This window comes from Rhinolophus ferrumequinum, chromosome 13, assembly GCF_004115265.2.
Source record: "Rhinolophus ferrumequinum isolate MPI-CBG mRhiFer1 chromosome 13, mRhiFer1_v1.p, whole genome shotgun sequence".
Taxonomy (NCBI): Eukaryota; Metazoa; Chordata; class Mammalia; order Chiroptera; family Rhinolophidae; genus Rhinolophus; species Rhinolophus ferrumequinum.
The window spans coordinates 20,619,391-20,639,601 of NC_046296.1; the positions used below are offsets into that span (position 1 = coordinate 20,619,391).

The following is a 20,211-nucleotide window of genomic DNA, read 5'->3' on the forward strand; positions in this document are numbered from 1 at the left end:
TCTCTACCTCAGTTTCCCCACTGGATCTTGGCATTCAGCCCATAGAGATGTTTTGCGTAGGTAAACGACAGTCCCCATCGTTCTTTGGTGGCTTTAATTAGTTGTCAGGATTTTGGCAGTCATGTTTCACATCTCCATGCAGAGAGAGACCCAGCTTCTCTTCAACACAGGGCTTGCCCTCTCCAGTTTTCGTCTCCGTCTTTCCCCACGGCTCCCTGGGACCCATATTGGTCCCTGGGCATCCCGCTGCCCCCTCTGTTCTGCTTGCATGAGCCCGTAGTGCTCACTTCTGCCGCTACATGCGCTTATAAAAGCTCAGTGAGGACAGGACCACGCCTTATACCTGTTGAATTTACAGTACCTAAAAGAATGTTCTAATTAATTAATTCCCACTAGACCAGGAACTTAATGTAGAGGAAGCAGAACATTCTGTCCCTGCTCGTAAGACCCGCCCCAGCTCTGGGGAGCTGACACATACATTCTGGTCAATAAAACTGGCAGACCTTGAGGTAAGGCCTTGTCTTGTCTGTCATGACCTCATAAAGAAACCCCACAGTGACCCAAGATTATAGTCTCAAAAGAGGGAGCGCTTTCTAAAATACTGTCATCCTTAAGCCCTTTTTTCCATAAGAACAATAGTCTTTAGGCTTCCTGAGAACCTAAAATGACATCTCACACTAAAATATGAGGTCAAGGGAAAAAAGTTAAAACAAATAACCAGTCAGAGATAGCCAAAGGTAGCAAATGCTATCCTTAAGCATTTATGCCTCAGATGAACCCTAGGTTGTATTCTGTCTCCCTTTAATAAAGCCCCGCTAGTACCGAAATACACCAGGAAACAAATGGGAAAAGAATTTCCAAAGACAGTAAAGCCATAGAAATAAATGCACGCTTAGGACTCCGCACACCATTTTTTCCCTGAGGCAGATTCCACACTGTTGGTCTGTTGCCTGCAGAAGCCTTCAAACAAAGGAAAACAGTTGAAGGAAGCCACCCAGGCAACAAGTTTTAAGGGTTCCCGTGTTGGCAGCCAGTGGCAACTGGTTTGAAGTTTCTCACCTGTCCAAAATGCTCCTCGGGGACTGAACTCCCTGACTTAACTTTCCCACAGCAAAGTGTGAAAACAAATTGCTATCAGCCAAGAAAAACATTCCACATGGCCCTGGCCGCAGTACATTCCAGTGGGATCTGAACAAAGTCAAACACCCAAAGAGAAGTGACTGCAGTCGGTGCACCATCCGGCTGCCTGCGTGACCAGAACACACCTCCCACGAGATCAGGATTGAGAGGTTTTCTTGTAGGTGCTTGAGCTGCTTTATGTAGATCCACTGTCACCTCAATAACCAGCAGGTGGAAGGAAACGTGGCAATTGGACTGCCATTTGAGCAGGTGGGGTGTGCAGCGATGTGGGCTCTCTTTTCTTCTTTCTTTTTCTTTCTGCTTTATTAGAATATATGTACTTTACAATTTGCTTAGAAATACTCCTTTTCTAGTTGGGGTAAATTTTCCTGAAGAACAAAAATGTTTTAATAGCACTCTACATGCATGATTGTATTTCTTTAAAATTTGAAAATGGTGTTGTGAACCAATGTTTTAATAGCACAGCTCTACATGCAATACTGTATTTCTTTAAAATTTGAAAAAAGAGTGTTGTGAACCAGGTGCGAAAGGGACTTAAGGGGAAAATTGACAGGACTGGAAGCCCTAAAGATCTCGACAGGAGATAACAGAAGTCATATGATAGATAATTTCGTTCTTCTTAAACCTACAGCCACAAAGTCTGCTCCTAAGAAAAGAACGAAAGCAACTGCCAGACTTAATCAGTAACAAAATGAAAAGGCCTCAGGGACCCACCTGACTGGAGCATATCGCCTTTTATCTCCAGCCACGATGGTTCCTTTGCAGCTCAACCTTCTTCCCTCCTATGACACACTCTTTCCTTTCTTTCTTATGCATGTCTTTTTGTTCTTATTTTGGGAAAACAGCCTGAATGTGATTCCAGAGCCTCATTTTCAGCATTATGAAGACAAAACAGCATTCCAGAACCTTGTGTTTGGCAAAACCCATTCTAGACAGATGAAATTGTATGGTCAAATGATATTAAAAAAGAATTAGGTCTTACACATTTCCCATTCCCCTGTATGACAGATAAAATAACTCCTATTTTCTTCAGATTCCTATTTTGTTCAGATTCCTTTCTTAAACAAGGGTACAACATCTTCTGTTTCTCCTGCACTTGATATGAGGGGGCCCATTTTACAGCCACCACCCTGGGAAAATGCCCGGGGGTGGAGGGATGGAGAGAAAGGAGAAGTGGCGGGTTTTGAGTGGTTGGCCCTTGATTCTGAGTACTTAAATGACAGTCCTCCCGCAGTGGTTCTCAGGCCTCACTGCACATTAAAATCACCTAGGTGCCCAGTGCAATGGGATGATCATCGCCCGGGGTGTGAACTTGACCTGGCAATTTCCAAATCTTCCCAGGCGATTCTAACGTGCAGCCAGGCATGAATCAGTGCCTACCTGATTCATCTATGACTAGGTGGGGTGATTCTTCCCTTCTTTGCATAACTTGTACCTAAAATAATCAGCATAACTAAGTCTAATATTAGTAGAAGATTGGGATGTTAAAAACAAAAAAGAGATACATCAAAAAAATAGTCACCAAACCTTTTCTTTTTCCCCCATCAGAAGAAGCAACTGGGAAGCATCCCCCTTATTAGAAACGCTTGGGGAGGAGAAAGGAACTCCCTCTACTCCAAGGCCAGAAAGTCTAAATGGCGGTTCTTAACTTTGGCCACCCAGAATTATCTGGGGGCTTTAAAAATACTAACAGTCAGGCCTTACTCCCAGAGATTCTGATTTAGTTGGTCTGGGGTGTGGCCTGGACATCAGGAGTTTTTTTTTTTTTCAATCTTTCCAGGCAATTCCAATGGGCAGTCAGAGTTGAGGTCACTAGTAAAACCTTCATGGTTGCTGTCAACTCTGCTTTCATCTGAATTACCTTTGGCCTTTTCTTTTAAACACCCAGACCCTATTTTCTGAGTGATTTTGATCTGAGAGGTCTTGGGGGAAGCCCAAGCATGTGGACCATAGGCTATTCTGCTCCCAGATACAGATGGGCTGCTTGGGACTAAGATTCCCTCTCCTCGGAGCTCACTAAGGCCATGACCTGGCATCTCATCTATTAGGCAGCAGCCCGCCACGCACCCTTCAAGCAGTCCAAAATCTGAGTATAACTGTTGACTCCCCCAACACTTAATTGTCCCTTAGTACCTGTGAGGGATTAGTTCCAGGACCCCTTATGGATATCAAATTCTGTGGATGCTCAAGTCCCCTATATAAAATATCATAGATCAATGCATACAGTCAGCTCTCCAAATCCACAGACTCCCAGCCAGGGATCAAAAATACAGGTATTTCTTGAAAAAAGTCCTCCGATAAGTGGACTCATGTAGTTCAAAACCCATTTTGTTCAAGGGTCAGCTGTATTTGCTTCTGTGACATGAAGGTGACAGAAGTATTCTTGTCAGCATGAAGTCTTTCCTAACAGTCTCGAGTCGTTTTTGAGGTAGGGCTGGTTGTGAAGGACCCAGTGCACACAAGTGGGGAACATTCCTTTGGTAGGAAGAACACAGAAAGTCAGCAAAATGTGACCCAGCCCAGGAGGTTATCTTTCTCAGTGAGCTAAGACAGCACTGCGACATCTTTGTAACTTGCCACAGCCATAGCAGGGAGACCTCTTGAGGCGGCAGTCAGCAGCCTGTCTTTCTTTTTGCTGTGAGATTTGCGAGTTTGTCATTAAATCACTATCCCAGAGTATCATCCAAACCAATTTGGATTACTCCAGAAAGGTAACCTTCACGGTTGAGAGCGTTAGAAGCTTCTAGAGGTTTAAAAACTATTTCCTAATCTGTAAAACAAGGTCAATACAGCCCTAACCTCACACGCACTGTGATTGTTGGGATTAAAACAGGTAATTCATTGTTAATCCATTCATTATTTAGTCACATGTTATTGAGCCTCCATGTGTTTGTGTGTTTTTCAGTTTTTTCTTGTAATTGATTTCTGGTTTCATACCATTGTGGTCAGAGAAGACGCTTGATGTGATTGCAATCTTCTTGAATTTACTGAGACTTGTTTTGCTGCCTAACGTGGTCTATCTTGGAAAATGTTCCATGGGCACTTGAAAAGAATGTATACTCTCTTGCTTTGGGGTGGAATGCTCTAAAAATATCAATTAAATCCATCTGGTCTAGTGTGTCGTTTAAGGCCGCTGTTTCCTTGTTGATTTTCTGTCTGGAAGATCTGTCTATTGGTGTCAATGGGGTGTTTAAGTCCCGTAATATGATTGTGTTACTGTCGATCTCTCCCTTTATGTCCGTCAGTAATTGCTTTATATATTTAGGTGCTCCTGTGTTGGGTGCATACATGTTTACTAGGGTTCTATCCTGTTGTTGGATTGATCCCTTTATCATTATGTAATGTCCTTCTTTGTCTCTTATTACAGTCTTTGTTTTAAAGTCTATTTTGTTTGATATAAGTATTGCTATCCCAGGTTTTTCTTTATTTGCATTTGCATGAAATATCTTTTTCCATCTCTTTACTTTCAGTCTACGTATGTCTTTCAATCTGAACTGAGAATGAGATATCACTTCATACCTGTCAGAATGGCTATCATTCATAAATCAAAAAACAAGTGTTGGTGAGGATGTGGAGATAACAGAACCCTTGTGCACTGTTGGTGGGACTGCAAATTGGTGCAGCCACCATGGAAAACAGTTTGGAGATTCCTCAAAAAATTAAAATTAGAACTACCATATGACCCAGCAATTCCACTTCTGGGTTATTTATCCAAAGAAATCCAAAACACTAATTTGAAAAGTTTTATACACCCCTGTGTTCATTGCAGCACTATTTGCAAGAGCCAAGATATGGAAGCAACCTAGGTGCCCATCAATAGACAATTGGATAAAGATGTTACACCATATACAATGAAATATTACTCAGCCATAAAAAAATGAAATCTTACCCTTGCAACAACATGGATGGACCTAGAGGGTGTTATGCTAAGAGAAATAAGTCAGACAGAGAGAGACAAATACCATATGACCTCACTTATATGTGGAATCTCAAGATCAAAATAAATAAACACAGACAGAAAAACTAATAGATAACAGAGAACAAACTGATGGTTACCAGATTGGGGGGGTGGGGAGGTTGGATGGCTGGGTGAAAAAAATGAAGGGACTAAGAAGCACAAATTGTCAGTTACAAAATAGTCACAGGGATGTAAAGTACAGCATAGGGAATATTGTCAATAATATAACTACGAGTATGTATAGTGCCAGGTGGGTACTAGACTTATCGAGGGGATCAGGTCACTTCATAAATTATATAAGTATCTAACCACTGTAGTGTATACCTGAACCTAATATAAAATAATTGAATGTTCATTATAATTGAAAAGCAAAAATTTTAAAAAGGTAAGTCATGCAGGAGTTTAGCACGGTGCCTGCAGGAAATGGTTATGTGCTGTAATTAGTGCCTGGCAGCCACTCTTTTATTTAAATGGGATTTCTTAGAGTCCCAGCATTGATTTGTTAATTCATAGAGTTTTCAGAACCCAGTGGTTGGGGAGGTGTTAGAATCAGTCTCTCCCTGGGCCTGCAGATTAAAGTAGGAACATTTCAAGCCACATGAAATTGCCTCGGGGGTGCTTATCCTCCTATAACCTGGACCTTTCACAAATAGTTATGCAAATCCTCCTCGCACTGCCCTTCTCTAGCAGGAAGCAGTACTAACACTGTCTACTGAGAAATCCCACTGGCTTGGCTACGATTCCTGGTTAGAAATCTAACAATCCCCCCCAAAGCCCAGGCTCCCCAGCCCATTCTGCTCAGCGGTTCACCCGCTTTTGTAGAGCTCGGTCTTGCCCACGGGAACACAAAGGCCGGTCTACAGTGAGGCTGGTGGAAGGGCATTCAGAAAGGTGCTCATAGTCCTGAGGGCAGTCAGAGGAGGTGGAAAGGTTAGGGAGATCCATGGAAAGAGCTATGGAAAAATGGGTAGGTGGGTGACTGGGAGAATGAGTGGGTCTGTAAATTACATCTTTTTGGAGAATGTGGTGTTTGAGATGGAGTCTGAGGAGGAGAGTGAGGAATAATATTCCAGGCAGAGAAGGAGCTGAGATGGGCAAATAGAAGGTCTTCATTAGGCAGGTGTGTCCTGAGTGCCTGTGTGCTGGAAATGAGGTTCGTACTGGGCTGGTAGGGATGATGGGACAGCTTGGGTTAGCTGGAACCCCGGTGGTGGGTGACAAAGTGGAGGGGGGCATTAGGGCCCTGCAGAGAGGGGTCTTCAGATACCAAATAGAGGGAGCCCAAAACTCAGGTGGGAGCCATCTGGGTGTGGGGATGAAAACTCGAGGATGGGCCAGAGAAGGGACCCTTTGCAGTGTTCTCTTCAGACACTGACCGCTTAGATTTATGCCTCACAGATGCCTGCGGCTTATCACCTCTCAGCCTCTTGTCCCATCCGCTGTCAGCTTCCCCTAGTGAGAAGGGGCTAGTGCTTTTGTTTTCTCCACAACCTACAGGGTAACTTTTGTCTTCACATAATTTTGTTACTAAAACAAACAAAAACAAAATCTGCCCTCATCCCCTAGCCCCTCAGTCTTCTCCCTCCCAGCCCACGTCTGTGAGAGCCAGGATTCTTCTTCAGAATTCTGTGGTCCAGCTCCTTTTTCAAAAAAGTCTTCTTGCTTCAGATCCCCCCTCTTCCGCTTTGTTTCCCTTCCGTCTGAGACCTGCTCCCTTCTCCTCGGGTCTATAGAGAACCCTATGTGGCATTTTCCATCCCAGGTGACTCTCCTCAGCTTCCTTACTTACCAAACACTGCAAACCCTTTGCACCCTTGTGGAACCTAAAATCTCAAATCTCTTTTACCCCCATCAAGATTGGAGGCTAAAGCAAAAGTCGGATTTGATCAAGTGGTCTGTGGCATTCTCATGCCAACCACTGTTTAACATGAGGGGGAAGCTGCCTGGTGAGTGAGAGAGAACCCAGACTCTCGGGTCAGCAGACCTGGGTATGACTGTCTTTTCTATGCCCTAACAGGGTGGGCACAGTCAAGTGACTTGACTTTTCTGTGCAAGGATTGAGAAAATGTATGCTAAATGTAAAAGAGTCCTCAACAGAAAAGCAAGTGCCTGAATTCAAACTAAAGAAATACCTTTATATAAGGTACATAATAATTGGGCTTTGGGATAAAGAGCACCAGTGAAAGATTTTCCCATTAAGCAGTGTTAAAGACAAGCTTGTATACTCTGGTATCCCAGGTTATAGCCGTAAGCAGAAATTTTTGCATCATCTACTGTTTTCCATAAATCTTCAACCCATGTAGTACCTGTTCCTTAACATTAAAATGACTAAATTTTTGTTAACATTGAACAAAACCTATACTCCAGGAAAATATACCGTACAGTAAGTCATCACTTAATGTCATCGATAGGTGACAGAACCTATCGATGTATAACGAAACCAATTTTACCATAGGCTAACTGGTATAATAAATAAGAGTTACATTCCTATGGCATCCTATCAACATTATTGAAACATAATACTGAAACCATGTTATAACAAAACTAGATTATAACTAAACACCGTTATAACGAACGATAGTATTCAATTTTCAAGGACCTGCTGTATTTCTCCTGTGGCTCCAAGTATGCTTCTGGGATCTGGGGTCTGGCAGCCCAGGAGCACAGGTTTCAGGGAGTCACAAATGTAATGCCCCTGGGGCTGGCGCTGGTACAATAGCAGGCACACCAGGACCCTTAATCCCCTTTCATTTTTCCTTGTTCCTCAAAGGCCTTTTAATCTAAAAGTGAAGGTGACAGCTTGGCTACTTCATCAAAAGGTAGACTCTTAAAAAAAAAAAAATTTTAGCTATGATTGCCATGTCTGGGGGGAACAAAACAAAACTTTAAATCCACTATGTGGTGTTTGATGCAAGGCTGTTCCTTGAGGAAGTTCCCCACCTAAGAAAGCAGTGGTGATTAAACATTTTCGTCACAATTTGAAAGTCACCCCAGACAAAGGAACCAGTGTATAAGCCAAGTATCTTCTATTGATAAGAATCATAGGTTTGGAGGAGAAAAAAATACCTGCATCAGAAAATGTCCATCACTTCCTTCTGGCTAGAACATGTGCTAAGGAATCACCCTGTGAGCACCCCTTCTGGCTGCCCCAGCATCGGGGTGGGATACGGGAGTGGGCAGCACAGGTGAGAGTGAGATGGAAGAAGCAGCATCAGCATTTGGCACGTAGGAGGCTGTTACTGAAATGATCGATGCCAAAGAGCCTCTGAATAGTAGCCGTATCAGTAACAATATAGCAGCTTGTATTGGTTATTCCCCTTCAAAGGCTACACGCAGCTCAGGAACATGACCTCTTTCATGCCCTCAATCCTCTCGTGGAGAGAGGCCAGGTGTTGCTGGATATGAGACCAGTGGCTTCTCATGTCCTCCAGTTGCTAGTGGTGCTGGCCCCCAACTTCATTATGTGCCCCATGTGCTGGGCCACCAGGTAAATGCTTGCAGAACTAATTAAACTTAATGAAGATAAAAAAGCAAACCACAGCCTATGGATGTTTCCCTAGTGTGTTTTCTTAAGTGCATCATCAGAAATTCTGAATACACACATTTGGTTTCAAAACAACCTGGATTTTTATGAACTGCCGAAGTGAACTCCATGTCATAAACACATTTGCTGCCTTTTTCATTCCCCCAAGAGCTGGCATGGTAACAATAGCAACAAAGTGCTGAAGCAGCACCCTTCATCCTCACATGATAAAGCTGATTAGTTACCCCTCATTCTCCAAGCAAGAGGTGCCTATCCAGGGACATGGGAGTGATTTTACTGACACCTGGAGCGGCCCCTTGGGCTTTTCCTAGGGCTGTGGGTCCCTCCATCTCTTCCTTGGGGAGTTGGAGGAACAAAGCTATTTGCCTGGAGAGTGTGCTGATGTCCCTTTCTTTCCCAGCTGCCATTCTGGGTATGTTGGAGCGCGCTGTGAACACGCGGACCTCCTGGCTGTGGTGGCCTCCACCCAGAAGAAGCAGGCCATCACCGCCTTAGTGGTGGTCTCCATCGTGGCTGTGGCTGGCCTCATCATCACATGTGTGCTGATACAGTGAGTACTTGCTGCCCCTAAGTCATGTCTCTTGCCCGCCTGCCCACCCAGGGACATCTGCAGCTTGCCCAGATAACAGGGCAACCTCAGCACTGTTTATTGCTGTGATGTCTGATGGGTATCAGCTAAGCCCAGAGGAACTTTGGTGACAGCCAAGCTGTGAAAGGGCACACATGCTGGGAGGGTCCCAGCAGGGGGTCTGTGCACTGCGGGAAGCCAGTGTAGAACAAAGGTGCTCTATCCCTCTCCATTCATGGTTTGGAGCCTTCACTATTGCTTGATGGGGACGTGCAGGTGCTCCAGAGTGAACTAGAAACAGCTCCCAGCCTCTTTGGGGCAGAAGCAGAAGCACTTCCTCCCTGTAGAAGCATTTCGCAGATCTTAAAGCCATGTCGAAGGCCACTGTTGCTATTACGGCAGGCTAATGACAGCCCTTCTGCTTTTCTGCATTTCTCTGCCTTCCTCCTCTCCCAAAACTCAGTTTATACCTTGCATCTTCCAGGAAGCCTTCCCGTGCCCAGACCAGTAGAGACCATTTTCGGATGTTTCTTAGCCCCATTTGCTGCCCTATATCTTCTAACTGGACTGCTCAGCAAAGGGAGAAACCCCAGAAATGCACTCCCAGTATCTATTCCAGATTTATTCCATCTATGGCCAGATTTATTCCCTGGAAATATCAGGAGACGTCTAAGTCCTCAGAGAATTTATGTCTAATTGGATATGCACAAAGAATTCACAGAATAGCTAAAGGCTGCTGGTAGCTTAGAGTAGATTAACTCATGGTGGAAACAGTAAGTGAATGGATGGGTCATTCTGGCAAGGGCTAAACAGCTGTGTGTTAAGGTAGCCCCAGAGTTTAGCCCCACCCCGAGGTTGCCTGGGATTTTAGACAGATAAGAGTCTCTGTCCTGTTTGTTGGTTTGTTTTTATTGGGGCTTCCAAAGCACACACTCCTGATTCTGGCAATGAATGGAGTGCCCCTTCCAGCCCCAGCTTGTTGACAGTATGATGACCTGCTCACGTCCTTCTCCTAGAACTGCCAGCATTAAGTGGGGAGAGAGGAGGTCTGAACTGGGCCTACCTTTCCTTCCTCTCCAAGCAGTATCTGTTCCACTCCCATGTGTCTTGGGAAAACATGGTGGCAGGTAGTGGAAAGGCAGCCTGGTTGAGGCCGGAGCAGAGCTCAGGTTCTGCCACTCAAGAAGACCCCCCAGGGGGAGCAGTAGCAACCTAATGGGCCGCTGGCCTCCGTTCTCATGGCTGGCTAGCTATCTGTGCTCACCCATCACTTCCATAGTCCTGTTTCTATGACCATAACATCTTAGAGCCTTAGGAATGAAAGTGGGTGCCCACATGGGCCTCCCCAGAGGGACTTAAAAGCTAATTTCACCCGATTCTCTGGAGAGAAGAACAAACCAGGGTACCTCTCTCATTGCCAGGGAGGCAGCCAGTCCCACCTCTCCTCTGTCCTTTCCCAGTCCATCCTTGCTAGATACCAAGTTCAGAATCTGAGCCAGAGACTAAGCCCTCGTCCCCGCCAGGCTGCAAGTTACCTGGGCAAAGGGCCCCACTGAGATGCAAAGTTGGTTATGACCAGTTCACTTATGCCCGAGATCCAGAGGCCTTGATCCCACTGCCCTTGGGACACTCCAGGCTGCCTCCCTAGCAATGAGAGAGGTATGACTGGGGCCAGCCCACCTGGCTAGCCGATTACAGACAGCTGTCACTGAGGGATCTGGAATCGAGGCCTCTAGATCCGTCCAGCATGGGATGAGCTGGTCTCAGCCTGGACTGTGCAACTCAGGAGGGATCCTTGCCAGGCAGACTGCACTGGCCACCCATGCTAGAAGCAGGTTGGGCAGAAATGTTGTAAGCCTCCTTTTCAGCTTTGCTGCCCAAAGATTTAGGGGCCTGATAACCTTTCCAGGGCTGGGATGAGGATCGTGAATTGCCCCCAGGCTCCAAGAGGGAAGGAAGTACAGCAACAGGCTTGTTTCCTTATCTGTTCTCGGGCTCATGTCAGTGGATGCATAGATTATATATACATCAAGATTAGAAAGAGTGGAAATGAAGTCTCCCATGGCACCCCAAGGGAAACAGCCATCAGTATCTCTTGGTAATGAGTGGCTTACTCAGTGCTTTCTTCTCTGACCTTCTTTTGAGTTCTCTGGTTCTTTTTTCATGCTCACTCTGCAAACTATTCTTTCCTGCCCACAGAGGGAGGCAGGAGCATTCATCCCAATGCTTCAGGATTCTGGGTAACATAGTTTCACCGGGAGGTTGAGTTTGCAACAACTAGAGAATGTTGGTCCTCAGAGAATTTAAAGCCACTGAGATCCATGACTCATTCTCTCATTCTTTCCATGGGTCAGTTCAGCCCCTCTACGTTCCCTGCTTTGCTGCTGGCAATACCTGGAGAACACCCTCCCAAGCCCTCATAGCCTTGCCAGCCTGAAGTGGCTGTTTTGTCCCAGTTCTGACAGCAGTTCTGAGGCTATTGTTACACTTCTGGACTTACCCAGCTGCTGTTTTATGGAGCAAGCAGCCAGGTGGGTGGGTGGCCAGGCCCCTCTGACAGCTGGGAAAGCTGGAGCCAGGTTGCCCTGAGCAGAGCTGCACAAATGGAGCTGGCACTTTGGGGTGGCCAACAGGTACTTTTGTTGTTGGCCAGCATCTGCCCTAAAGGCCCTCAAGTCCCCTGCTGTGTCTGTACCTCTGGAGGCCCCCACAGGAATGCTGGTTTAGAGCCCGGAACTACCCAGCAGGCCCCTCAGGCAGACGCTGCACCAACTGGGTGCTCTTGCCAGGCTCCTGCCTACACGATGTTCTCTGTGTCTTTGCAGCTGCTGCCAGGTCCGAAAACACTGTGAGTGGTGCCGGGCCCTCATCTGCCGGCATGAGAAGCCCAGTGCCCTCCTGAAAGGAAGGACTGCTTGCTGCCACTCAGAAACAGGTAAAGCCTTTTCCCTTGGGAGACACTATTGGGTGGAAAAAATGACCACCTTCTCCAGGTCAGGGCAGTTCTAGGAGGATAAAGCAGGAAGAAGGGAGAAAAGGAAGAGGATATTTATCCTACCAAGTCAGATTTAGTTTATTTTAAGGTATGTTTTACTCAAAAGGGAGCTCTTTTATCTTTCCTCATGACTGTGTGACTTTCAACAAGTTACTTAACCTCTCTGAGCCTCAAGTTTTCTTATTAAAAAGACATTGTGCAAATTGAGTAAGTACTGACAAAAAATACCTAGTATAGTGTATCACCAACTATAGACATACAACAGATACTCGTTTCCTTTCCCTTGAGAAATCACCTCCTTTTCCCCATAAGTCAAATGAGGGGTTTGGCCTATAGAAAGTCTCTAAGGACTCTTCAAACCCTTAAATCCTGTGACCGCCATAAGGCTTACCATTGTTTCATGAACATTTTTCAATCCACAGAGAAGGTTGGACATCTAGATGTGGGGCCAAACCCACAACTCAGGAGCCCTCCTCTGAGCCTCAGTAGCTCAGGGCTCATGGAGCCGAAATGCTCCTTTATCCAGACAAGCTTTGAAAAGTGTCACGTCAACAGCAGTTTTTCTGGAATGCTGTTTTGACCAATAGACCCCATCATAAAAGTTCCTTTGCAGGAAGTAGGGGGTCAGGAGACACTCACCACAGGCTGATCCACCCCGAGGTGTCCTTCTCTAGTAAAGAGTTGGCATTCCAGAAGCTCAAGGTTGCATAGAGAGGGTGGGGAGAAAAGCATCTGGGAAGTTAGAACCCTGATGTATTCCTGAAACCTCATTGTGTCTGACCTGAAGAGAACTGAAGGCCCAGGAGCACCATTTGTTATGCATTTCAAGAACCCTAGTAATCGCGCATGGTCAGTTATTTTTGATGCTGATCCATTAATCCTCATAACAGCCTTAAGGAGGAGGAGAGTTTGTGGGTGATGTGGGTAAACTGAGTCTGCCAAAGGCCTGTGTGGAACCTACCATGAGTCTATGGGGGAGCTAGGATGAGAACCGAGGTCTTTGAAAGCCCCACTCACATCTCGATTCTACTACCTCTGGGGGCCATGCATTGAACTAACAAAGGAAAATATTTTTATTTTGTCTTTTAGCACCAATAAAAAAATTGTTTAAGCCTTTTAAGAAAATGTATAGTAGGTTTTTGTACCATTTGTCTGCATTTCATCAGAATCCTACAGGTAGAGTAAGTTTCCTCTTAATGTTACTTCTCTACCCACATTTGGGAGGACTTCAGTTTGAGCCTGGGGATGGGTCTGGCCTCCCAGAGATGGTGACTGAGGCTGAAGCCCTTCTCCCTGAGATGATGCATACCTCCCCCCCTGCCGAGGGATCATGGGAGGGGCCAGGGCAGGAAAATGTCCAGGCTGACTGGACGCAGGAACTGCTGAGAACAGGGTCCACGCTGCTTCACCATAGCACGCTCAGAGGATGCCCTCAGGGCCCCACCCATTGAGAAACAAATGGGTCCATTATTGTGTGGCCACTGGGGAAGCCATTCTGCCACCAGAGCCCTAGACCAGCTCACAAGCTGCACACTAAACTGTACCTTATGGGGGAACTGGCCACAGGCGGGGTTGAATCACCGCCAGTTGAATTGAGGCCCACACAACAGAGTGCATCCCCCAATCTTTTCCACCACAACTCATTTTACTTTGGTTAGTTAGCCTTTCCCTTGGCGCTGAAAGCACAGCTTCAGAAGCTGCTGCCCCTGAAGGTGAACCAACAGAATTTGGACGAGGGCCTGATTGCCTGAGAGAACTTGGTGACATTGGCTGATGCATCTCCAAGCCTGTTTTGCCAGCACGACTGGCATCTAACCCACACTGCTTAAACTGTTTTTCCTTCCTTCCAGTAGTCTGAAGAGCCCAGAGGAGGAGTTCTCCAGGCAGACTGTGGCAGCCCTGATGAAGAAAGGACTTCTTCAGGATGGCCCAGCGAGGGATGCCCGGGACATGCAGGCAGACCTTCCTACTCTGCCTGCAATCACCTGTGCAGCCTTTTTATCTTTTGTGGGCCTTCCTTCAAAACTCTGTCAAGAACTCTGTCTGCTTGGGGTTATTCGGTGTGACCTAGAAAAGAAATCGGTGGACACAATTTAAAAACTGGTCAAAAAAGAACTACAAAGGGTGGACTTCCTGTTTACCTAGAATAAGGTGTGTGCATTAGTCGGCGTCTGAGTGCAGGTGTGTGTAGTTGTCTTCTGTCATTCATGGATGCCAGGCTGTGTTTCTTTTTAATGGGCCTATTTCTCCACAACAGTATGCATCTTTCCCAACACCAGAGATTCCTATAGTTGTTACAGTTTTTTCTCATCCACTTATTGGGGAAGAAGGTGGAGAAAGGGTAACTGCTTATTGTTATGTGAAGACGCCAAGTTTAAGAGGAGCTGTGTGTTGCCTCTTTCCACGAGACCTTCAACCAGCCTGTCATCTTCCATAGACAAATGAAATAGAGGACCTCCCAATCATCACTACCCTTGGACATAATTTATTTATTAGATGGATGATGGTTTTATTTTGAATCGCTTAAGGTTATGTAAAAAGCATAAAACTCTTTCAGACTTCTACGTTAATGATAGATGTATTGCTGGCTGCAAGGTTATTCTGATTACAAAGGTCTGGCCTCTTTGGGACAGGTAAAGCTCAGGAAAGGCGACCCAGGAGGTACAGAGATGGAAGCAGAGGATGAGTTGCTGATGGGAGCAAGGATTGGGTTTCAGAGGTTGTGCCATTTAAGACACAAAGCAGGTCAATGCCCCCAGATACATTCCGGTGGAAAAGTTAACGAGTCCCTCAGCATAGATGGTCACTTCTGCCAGGAGAGAAAGGAAACGAGTGCCTGCGCGTGCGTTTACACAGGTTAAGCACAGTGCTTACTACACTGCTCCATGGTTAAACATTAACTTGCTAGTGAGCCCTCCGAGTGTCTCTTTAGAAACAGAACATTAGCCGAGCCACAGGCATTTGGGGCCACATCCATGAAAGGGGGACTGGTCATTTATTTTCCATTTTGTCACTTGGTTGATTTGTTGTTTTTTGAAAGAAATTTAACTTTCCTATTTATTTTCAAGCGTGAGGAGAAATATTCCAGTGATTTTTTTTTCTTTATTTTTCATTCGGGATGCTGGTTTTCTTAACAAAAACTCTAGCAAGCCACTTCCACCATATGGGTCTCACTTTCCCCTCAGAGAAGGGAGGAATTGTTCTCCTGGGCTCGGGGTACATTCTGACCCACTGGCTTGCCTGTGGGAAACACTAGTTTCGTCCAACCAAACAGCAGGGAGCACATCCCTAGGAATTTTCATTAAAATTTGGAAACAGAATGGCAACAAAATATATAAACTCCTTCCTTGAGGGAACTCTTTTTTCACTAATATTGGGGAAAATGAAAGATTTCTAGCTATTAACCCTTCAGTGCTAGAGCTCCTTGTATCGTGAAAGTGACCTTTAAAATATGTCGAGTTGGCTTGAAATTTCTATCAGGTGATTTTTGTCCTCCCATAATTTTTCTTCTCCAATCTCTATTTCAATGAATTTTCTCTTCCTTTCGTATGAGACGATTATATGACCCATATCTTAACTTCAGCACTTTTGTTGAATCACGCTGCACCCAAAGCCACTAAGAGCAGAAATGGGTTCTGTTCACCAGCTGGCTCCCTAACCATGGAATTGACACAGCTCCCAGGTTTTCATTATAAAAGAAAATAGGTTTCAGTTTGCCTTTCTTGGGCCAGTCCTACAGATAATGGGGGCCCAGGCTGACTGTAGCATCTCACTCAGAGAACAATCCAATCGACGCTGGTTTATAGTTCCCAGTTTGCACTCACTTTTCCCATCAGACTCTTCTGAAAGTCTGAGATTCCATCTTAAGAAAGGCTAATGAAAGTGGAGTAGTAGTATCGCTTGTTTTTAAATTGAGGTCACGTTTTTACTTTAGGACAATCTTTCCTCAGTCTTTTGGAGACTCTTTGAGGTCTGACTGCCTTAAACAGGCATGAACTGATGCAAAAATGTTGTGGGGCCTTCTTCATCTAGCGGATGAAGGATCAGTGTCCAGTCTTCAGGTACCCAAGGACCTTTGCCCAGGTGTGAGGGAGGTGTGGATGGAACAGAGGGAACCCTCTTGGTTCCCTACGGGGACTTCAGATTTAGAGTCTAAATACTCTTGTCCTCAGACCCAGCAAGCCACAGCTGCCAAGGCCCCCTTCCTTGTGCCTGCACCACCATGCACTGAACAGGCTTGAATGTGTGCTTCCCTAGAAGCGCGCCTCACTCAGTCCTCTCGAAACCAGCAGGTCTGAAAAGAGTTGGAAACAGGCTGGGGTCAAGGCAGGCCTGGTGGGACCTTTGTCCCTGGCCCCAGGATACGACAGCCTTGCTTCTTGGGTAGTTTCTCTTCTAGAAATCAGATGGCCCACAAGCTTTGGATTCCTATGCCATTTCATGGCATTGGTACTTCTTTGGTTAGTTGTAAAAATGCACCCTTTTCAGATTAAAAATGTGTCTCTAATCCATCTCTGCAGATTCCCTAGGTTTACTTGCTTCTAAGAAAGCCAAATGTTCATGATGATTAGGGAATCATTCCCAAGACCTGACAAGCAGCCACACACCTGGGAGCGGGTAACAGTTGTTTCCCAATGTCTGTCTCAGGAGACGTACCTAGAAAGGCTCCATTTTTTAAAAAGGGGGGTGGGTGGGCAGGAGGTGCTTCCACATCTTTTATGGAGCCTGGATTCTCCCACTGCTCTATAGGCCATGACTTCTTTAAGCATACTGGCAGGAAACATTTTCTTCTAAATGTAAAGATATATAGCAGCCGATCCTGATCTGGAAAACACAGCTGGACACAGGTGGAAAAAAGCAAGATATGAGCTTCATTGTGTTCCAGCAGGGGAGGTGGACAGAATGTCCCCAGGGTCTGTTTTACTAAGAAAGAAGAAGACGTAGGATTGACACTCCCCCACCCACACTGGTGAGGGAGGGGAAGGTGTGCTTCTAGAGCTTCTTGGGAGACTTGTTCTCTGCAGATGGAGAAAAGTGTCTGGTGTGTTCAACCAGATCTTACAGGACCAGGTTAGGTTGTCTCAATGCACATGGGCCGCTGGTTGGTTTTTCAAGCAATTTTGGCAGAAGTGGGTCAACCAGCCTCCAACACTGCTCAGGGAACCCTGACCCCTTGTAGGATCTGGGCTTTGATTTCTCCCAACCTGCTCAGAGAGGAGGGGGATTGATTCAAAGCCCCAGGACCAAGGGGCACATCACAGAAGCAGACGGACACCTATGTTTGTTCTTAATGCTTAACCTAAGACCTGTTCTCTGTAGCCACTGGCTTTACCAGGCTTTCTGAACGATCAAGTGGTACACACACACACACACACACACACACACAGTACTGAAAAGCGACCCCTCTTTCTAGTGTGATAACTCAAGCATTCGACTTTTTATTATCTTTATTATAACAAACCTGATGCTTTTTTTTTTATTTAGAACTTGTTACTCTGACTTCTGTATATGTTGCACTGAAAAGGTTAATATTTAATGTTTTAATTTATTTTGTGTGGTAAGTTAATTTTGATTTCTGTAATGCGTTAATGTGATGATTAGCAGTTCTTTTCCTTAATACCTGAATTATACATATTTAAAGAGTAGTGAGCAATGCAAAATGAATTTGTGTTTTTCAGCGATGTGCATTGTTTTTCAATTGTACTGTACCCTGTTTGGAAGGATGAAGGAATGAACTCTGTTTTTCCTAAATTAAGACTGGAGTTTTTCTTTCATGAGATTGGGATATTGCTGAAGCAAATTAAGATTTTTCTCTGCCAATGTGGAATGATTAGAAAAAATTAGATGCTCTTTTTCAAAATGTGGGAATCCTAAAATGAACCACCGTTGATCCGTGGGTGCTTGAAGAAACCAAATTCTCTGACATTCTTCTCTATACGTCATGTTTCATCTACTAGGTGTCCAATGATATGCTAAGTAATGGAAAGGAAAATATAAAAGACACAGTCTCTGCCCCAAAGTAATTGAGATCTGACTGGGAAGACAGACTGACATGCAGAAAGTGATTCTGGACTAATTCTAGGCAAAATACAAATAAAACTGAAATTGTAAGGTGGGGATTCTATGTTAATAGCCGTGCTTCTCCACGTGTGGTGCTCAGACTAGAAGCAGCATCACCACCTAGGAACTTCTTACGAAAGCACATTTTCAGGTCCTACTCCAGACCTATTAAACTCTAGAGGTACCACATGCGCTCTTTACCTTCTAGGTGATTCTGATACATGCTGAAGTTTGAGAACCCTTGTGCTATAGGATTCAGCGAAGAGCACATTACGTGGGGATAACAGTCTTTAGGAGAAGCTTTGTAGAGGCTTTGCAGAGGAAGCGAAACTTAACACACTTTACCCCTTAGCATTCAAAGGTAATAGACATCAGAAAGTATTGTCTTAAGACCTGCATTTATTTGGATCTTCTCTGTTCGGCTTAGTTGAAGGAAAAAAACAGGCTTGTCCGGCTCCTGCCACACCCCCATTCACACACCCCCATTCCCCACTGCCCAGTGTCTGTGAGGAATTGCTCTAAAACTGTCAACCCAGTTCTTACAAGCCTCGCTGCACTTGAGTGGTTAAGCCTCTGCTCTTCTAGCCTGTGTGGACCTCACATGTGCAACATATGAGCAGCTCTTGGAGAAGCAGCGAAGGGTGAAATAGTTGCTGAGTAGCATGACATCCTGGTCCCCGAGGAAGCTTCAGCTCTCTATAGGCAGGAATGAGCGTGTGAAGACTATTGTCCAGGCCTCAGATGGCCTGACATCAGCCTGACTTGCAGGAAGATGGACACCCTGGCACCTTTTTCATCCCAAGTTCCCAGACCTGGGCTCTGTCCCTCAACAAAGCCTTTACTGACCCCTTAGGAGAGAGAGGGTGAGACCTGCTACCCACATTTGGTCTTCCCCCTCATAACCCTATTCAGTCTTCAGGGACATCTCAAGGCCTTATTTCTAACCTATAGGATTTTTCTACTCGTCTGTTTTATTTCTTCTCTTTCTCCCCCATTTCCAAGCCCTCATCCTGCCAAGACTGCCTGCCTGCCAGAACCAGTGTCCGGTGGCTGTGCCTGGTCCTAGTTCCGTGCTCTGGACTGTCTGGGGTGTTAGGGGACACATCCAGGAAAAAGCACCTATGAACTTTGAGTCACATCAGACCTTCCAGGGAACCTGCAGTTGCCAACTGGAGTCCACGACTATTTGAGCCTAGTCTTTTTGGATGCTGTTGGCCCAAACTTCAGAGCCCCATTATGCCTGGTTTTATGGCCTGACTCCTGCCTGAGCCAGTTTGGGGGAGTTTAAGTGTGACCTCGCCTTGCCTCCTCTCCAGCTCAGAGCTTCTTGCCTTGCAGCACCCTGGGATTCTAGCACCAGCACTCTGTCTCTTCAAACTCCCTCTTCCATATTGCTCCCTGCAAGATTTGCTACTTCCGGCAGACCCTGAGGTGTCTGCTGTGGCCCTTCACCCCCAGAAATAGGGATGTGCCCATTGTCACCCAAGCTGCTTCTAGAAATGCTGGTGGGTAGGCTGGTATCTCTCACCCCCGATCAACTGAATTCTGGAATCTGTAAGGGGGGACCCTGGGCATTTTTTTAAATTTAATTTTCAATTACAGCTGATGTACAATATTATTGGTTTCATGTGGATAACAGTGATTAGACATTTATATACCTTATGAAGTGAACACAGTAAGTCTACTCATCTGGTGCCGTACATAGTTATTACAATATTATTGATTATATTCTCTATGCTGTACTTTACATCCCTATGACTATTTTTTATAACTGAGCACTTTTAAAAATCTCTCCCGGTGATTCTAAGCCAGTCCCTCCTGCCCTCTAAAAGGCACCAGGCGTGAGAGAGGTTTGATGCCTGGCGCTACTAAGAGTGCTTAGCACCCACCCAGGGCATCCCACTCTGGTCCATACTTAAGTATCCTTAATACCCAGCAGATATTTA

General features: G+C 45.5%; 1 protein-coding gene across 3 annotated transcripts in view; it reads left to right on the forward strand.

Moving 5' to 3' along the window:
* TGFA (transforming growth factor alpha) overlaps nt 1–17,922 on the forward strand; it is a 90,451-nt gene extending 72,529 nt beyond the window's left edge. For 2 of the 3 annotated variants that reach the window (XM_033125486.1, XM_033125487.1), the window contains exons 4-6: nt 9,043–9,192; nt 12,036–12,145; nt 14,056–17,922. In XM_033125486.1, coding sequence (XP_032981377.1) covers nt 9,043–9,192; nt 12,036–12,145; nt 14,056–14,063 — 268 coding nt within the window. In that variant the 3' untranslated portion in view covers nt 14,064–17,922. The remainder of the gene's footprint in view (nt 1–9,042; nt 9,193–12,035; nt 12,146–14,055) is intronic. The other variant, XM_033125488.1, reaches the window with a different exon arrangement.
* Nucleotides 17,923–20,211: the final 2,289 nt, after the last annotated feature.